Below are 4954 nucleotides of genomic sequence, written 5' to 3' on the forward strand. Positions count from 1 at the left end.
TATACTATTAAATTTTTACAAAAGGCATAAATTCACATGTAAGTCTTGTTTTACAGCGAGTCAATGGGAAGTGGCATACAGTGGATCGGCTACAGAATACACTTTCGCCCACTTGAAGCCAGGCACTTTGTACAAACTCCGAGCATGCTGCATCAGTACTGGTGGACACAGTCAGGTTGGTTTTGTTTTGTTATGAAAGTAAACATCTTTGGTCAAAGTCAGACAATCTATAACTTCAGAATAAAGTTGCTATTTAAAAATGTATCATGGTAATGCTACCTGCCATGGTGTACATTAGGAAATGAAAACTAGTTTTTGAATTGTGCTTTAGAGGACATAAAAGATAGCCCCAAATGATTCTCAACTGAATTGTGATATTTTCAGGTACTTTTATCACTTAGTTATTTCTTAGAAGACTTTGGCATGATCACATGTGATGGTTGAAACTGAGTGTTTTCTGGAATTTGTATTGGCTAAGTAAGGGTAACTTCGGTTATTGCAATGATAGGAAAGCATAGCATTTAGAGTAAAAAGAAGTAGGACTTCTGCACAGCTCTGATGGTAACACATCTGACAATTTTGTGAGATTGTAAAACACGCCTTCCTCGAGGTTCTTTACTGCCATCTGCTGGAAGGTTATTGTAAAATCTGTAAGTTTATGTTGATTGAGCTGAATGGCACCCCCTGTAATTTTGCAATGCCCAAGTCACACGACTGTAGGCTGCAGCCAGATTTCTTGTTTTCTACTATTTATGTGACTTCAGACCATCCAGTTAACATGTCAAGAGCCTTGGTTTCAACCATACAGTGTTCTCAGAGGCTCACAATAACCTAACAAATACACAAGAAGTGCTCTAGAAGTGAGGTAGTTGTCTAAATGACTTTAACTTAGATTCAGAAAGAGGGGCAAGATGGCAAAAAGACATTTTCATTGTAGAGACATTTAACATTATGGTTTATAACCATTAATATTGAGAGAGAGAGGGGTTGAGAAATACAGTGGCTTATAGCCCTGTATTGGGTTGACTTTTGAAGAGACTACCTGCCATTTGGGTGCCTAATTTTGCCAGTCAGTCCATATACAGCATTGTCTTGAGTTTATTTTCTTTCCTACTTCCCTGTAAAGATAGCGGTGCTGTGATGTGTAGACTGTCCGTACAGATAGACTCCTTGTGAAAAGGAGGTCCGGAGAGACCACCTGATGCACTGCCAGAGCTCTGGAGTGCCCCCCCAGGATGGGGTGAATCCATACCTAGGCACGGGTGACCAGCCGGCACTGCCTTTTTGCGAGGCACTGCTCAGTGTGCAGGGCACATCCTCTCTGCACCACTTCCTCTCTGGAAAAAGAATGGGTTTGGTCACACTGCATAGCTCTGCCTTGTTTTCTCCTCTCTCAAAAAAAGGGGTTCAGCTTCCAACCAGTGGCTTTACACAACCAGTTCCTGCAAAAAGAAGGCCTCCTTATTTTAGCATAAATAGAATCTGCTGGTTAATGTCAAACTCAGTTGATTAATATTGACTTTATTTGCTTTTCTGCTCTGTATGTGGATGGTTAGCCATTTATGGCACCATTTAAAATTTTCATCCAGCTGTTGTTTTGTGTCCTCTTCTGTCCTCATGAAGGGTCTCTCTAATTTTAGTTTAAAGGAAAATAACTGTGTGTTGAGGATACATAACACTCAGGTCTACAAATCTGACTTCAGAAATAATCATTTTTACCAGTGCCAGATACAGTATATGTCCACATTTAACACACACACACACACACACACACACGCACACGCAGATCTCATTACATAAAGAATCATGTGTACACATGCAATGTATAACCCACTTTTAGTAGCATTTACAGTTGCGGGGTGGAATTTGCCTGGAATGTATAGGTCTAATAATTCACAGTAACTAAGAGATGATTCTCTCCGGTGTTTCTCCTGCAGTGTTCTGAAAGTCTCCCTGTTCGCACACTAAGCATTGCACCAGGTCAGTGTCGACCACCGAGGGTTTTGGGTAGACCAAAGCACAAAGAAGTCCACTTAGAGTGGGGTGAGTGAACAAATCTTCACATTGACATGGACAATTTCGACAATTGGAGATTGAATTTAAGATTTGATGTTTTATAATTAAGTTGGAAGTCTTCCTTCTGAAAACCGTCTTTTTTTTTTTTCTGTTGAAATGTCCATATTCTTTTTAATGTATGTTGGCTTGGGTTTGTATTCTCCCGCTCACTGTTGCTCATCCTCCTATACCTGATGGTGCCACACGCATTCTCTACTTTTCAGAGGGCATTTTTCTAGAAAATGTTTTGTCGTAGCCAGTTTTTTTAAAGGAATTTTTCAACTTTATTCATAAAAGAAAAATTGTGTTCATTTTAGAGATGAAGCCAACAAATGGTTTATAAGGTAACATCTAATTTCTCCTTGTGTTTGCTGCTTTGTCATTTGTGAGTCTTGGTGCTTTACAGTATTGATTTAAACTATATTAGCTTTTCTTGTGTCAGCAGTTTATAGCATGTAAAATGGCAAATATAAACCTGCAGAATTTGACACCACTATGTCTAAAATATAATAAAATTTCATGCCAACTTTGGTTCATTTATCTTGACTTAACGTGACCTTTGATTTCGAGTCAAAGAGATTTTCTTCCCTTCCCTTGCAGTAGACCATAAAGAAATTTCCCTAATGGTTCTATGTTTTTAAAATTATTAACATAATTAAATGTACTTGCTTTGGAAAATATAGATAACATCATTCAAAACCTTTTTCTTTTGTATGTCTTCTTTTGGGGTGGGCAGGTGGATTCTTTTATAAGAAAGATACTGAGGAGGGGCCACCTACATGATGTTTTGCAAACCTGTGGAAAATCAAATGTGATTTTTGTCAACTGGATGCACAAAAATGTGATGAAAAACATTCTCCATTTCTAGATGTCCCTGCCTCTGAAAGTGGCTGTGAGGTCTCCGAGTACAGTGTGGAGATGACAGAGCCCGAGGATGTAGCTTCGGAGGTGTACCATGGGCCAGACCTCGAGTGCACCGTTGGCAACCTGCTTCCTGGAACTGTGTATCGTTTCAGAGTGAGGGCGCTGAATGACGGAGGGGTGAGTATAAAGTTCTGATGCTTTTGTTTCTACCCTTCTGAGAATCCTCAGCAGTATCTAGCCAACCTTGATAACCATTAAAGAAGTGTATATAAAATCTTCTTTCTGAATTGATATATTGTGATTTCGTATTCCCAGCATTAGAAATTGTGTTTCTTAGGTCTTCATATCATTCTGTTTAGAGTTTAGGGATAATAAGAACATTGCCCTTTTAATGCTTTTGGTAGTTTTAAAAATAATTTCCTATTCACTCATTGACTCTATTATCAGTTATGAGAAATTAGGACTATACAATATTCCTTTATCATATTGTCTAAATTACTCAGTAATGGTTTTTTCAGATTGGTTTTTAAAACTGAAATGAGGCAATGGCTAGTGAGACCACCTTGTTTTCGTTTATGTCAAGTGAAGCTTAGAACTCTCTGGCCTTTCCTTCTATGGTTCCATTTGGAGTTGTAAAAGTGTGGGCTCTGGGAGATTGAAAATATATGTCTGTGTGATATCCACAAAGGTGTTTGTTATTTGTTGCTGCTGCTGCTGCTGCTGTTTTAAAATTGCAAAGTGGTGTGGATTTGGGGGAGATTCATAATGAGAAATATATGACTCAGAAACTAGGGCTTTTTGGTGTGTCAAAGATGGGTAGAAACGTAAAAGAAGGCAGGAGGAGGTCGATAAAGCACATTGCCTCTGAAGTCTCCCAAAAGTGCTAATGATTTGTATAGATGAGTTCCATGCAAATTAATATATGTAGTTAATTAATGATAAATTTTAAAGAAACTCCAACTAACAGTGACATGAAGTTGACAGTGACTTTTTTCTAATTCTATGTAGTCTCGTTTAAGCATTTCAGAAGTACATTGTGTTTTAGTCCATTTCATGTTAGCCACAACTGACTGTGAACATTTCTTCTGAAGATCTCAAACTTTCAACAGGACCTAGATTTCTTTTACTTCCCCATCAGGAAACAATTTCAGACACAGCAAAACTTTTTAAATTGAAATAACAACGTGAAACTAAACGATAAAAATATATTGGTGAGAATATAAGAAAGTCTGTGCACCCAAACTTATAACCATATAAGTAAAAAGGAGATGAATGGATGGTGATGACCACAGATGCTACAAAAATTTTATTTTATTTTTGTTTTTGCCCTTTTCCCCATCAACTTCTCAGGGGTTCTCTGCCATAACAAAGATAAATGTGCAACTCCTGATTTGAGTTTTACTTTCTCTCAGCTTTAACTAATTTATGATATAAAGAACTATCTTTAGCCTTTGTTTATTCCTGTTAAGTTGAAAGTTAACCATATATTTGACTTTTAGTCACCTTCTAAGATCCATTTCAGAGAGCTTCTCTCCTACCCGGAACCTCCCACCCCTAACCCAGTATGTTTGCAAGTTGTGTTGGAAAAAATGTGAGAGATTTTTTTTGTGGGGGTTTTTCTTTTAAATCTTTTTTTGCCCATTTTGAATAAACATGGTCACATACTTTATTAGTCTGGAATTTATTTTAGTCTTTGCACCATTCTTTGAAGTATCACATATTCCACTATTAAAATGAGTGATTATGATTCTCTCGAGATGTTTTAAATCTCTAGTGGCAGTTGGCTCTGAGCAGTGTTGTCACTGATACTAATATAAAGAAAACAAGAGTGCGATATAAACCTTCAGATAGTTGAGATGGTGGAGATATGCTGAGAAAATGTTAAAGGAACATTAGTTTTCAAAATGTAAAATACCAATAAGTACTTGGAATAAGTACTTGGAATTTGATAACCAACAATTCTGAGTAGATTGTTATGTATGAAAAATTAGACTGCAGTGTACATCTGACTTGGTGTTCTTTGATGTCCTATGAA

The 4954-nt window shown here is 37.4% G+C and overlaps 1 protein-coding gene across 1 annotated transcript in view; it reads left to right on the forward strand.

Annotated features, from left to right (window-relative positions):
- FNDC3B (fibronectin type III domain containing 3B) overlaps window positions 1-4954 on the forward strand; it is a 304172-nt gene that overhangs the window by 249607 nt on the left and 49611 nt on the right. The window contains exons 16-18 of the mRNA XM_011380910.2: window positions 57-175; window positions 1938-2043; window positions 2924-3096. Coding sequence (XP_011379212.1) covers window positions 57-175; window positions 1938-2043; window positions 2924-3096 — 398 coding nt within the window. The remainder of the gene's footprint in view (window positions 1-56; window positions 176-1937; window positions 2044-2923; window positions 3097-4954) is intronic.

This window comes from Pteropus vampyrus, unplaced genomic scaffold (assembly GCF_000151845.1).
Source record: "Pteropus vampyrus isolate Shadow unplaced genomic scaffold, Pvam_2.0 Scaffold12, whole genome shotgun sequence".
Classification (NCBI taxonomy): domain Eukaryota; kingdom Metazoa; phylum Chordata; class Mammalia; order Chiroptera; family Pteropodidae; genus Pteropus; species Pteropus vampyrus.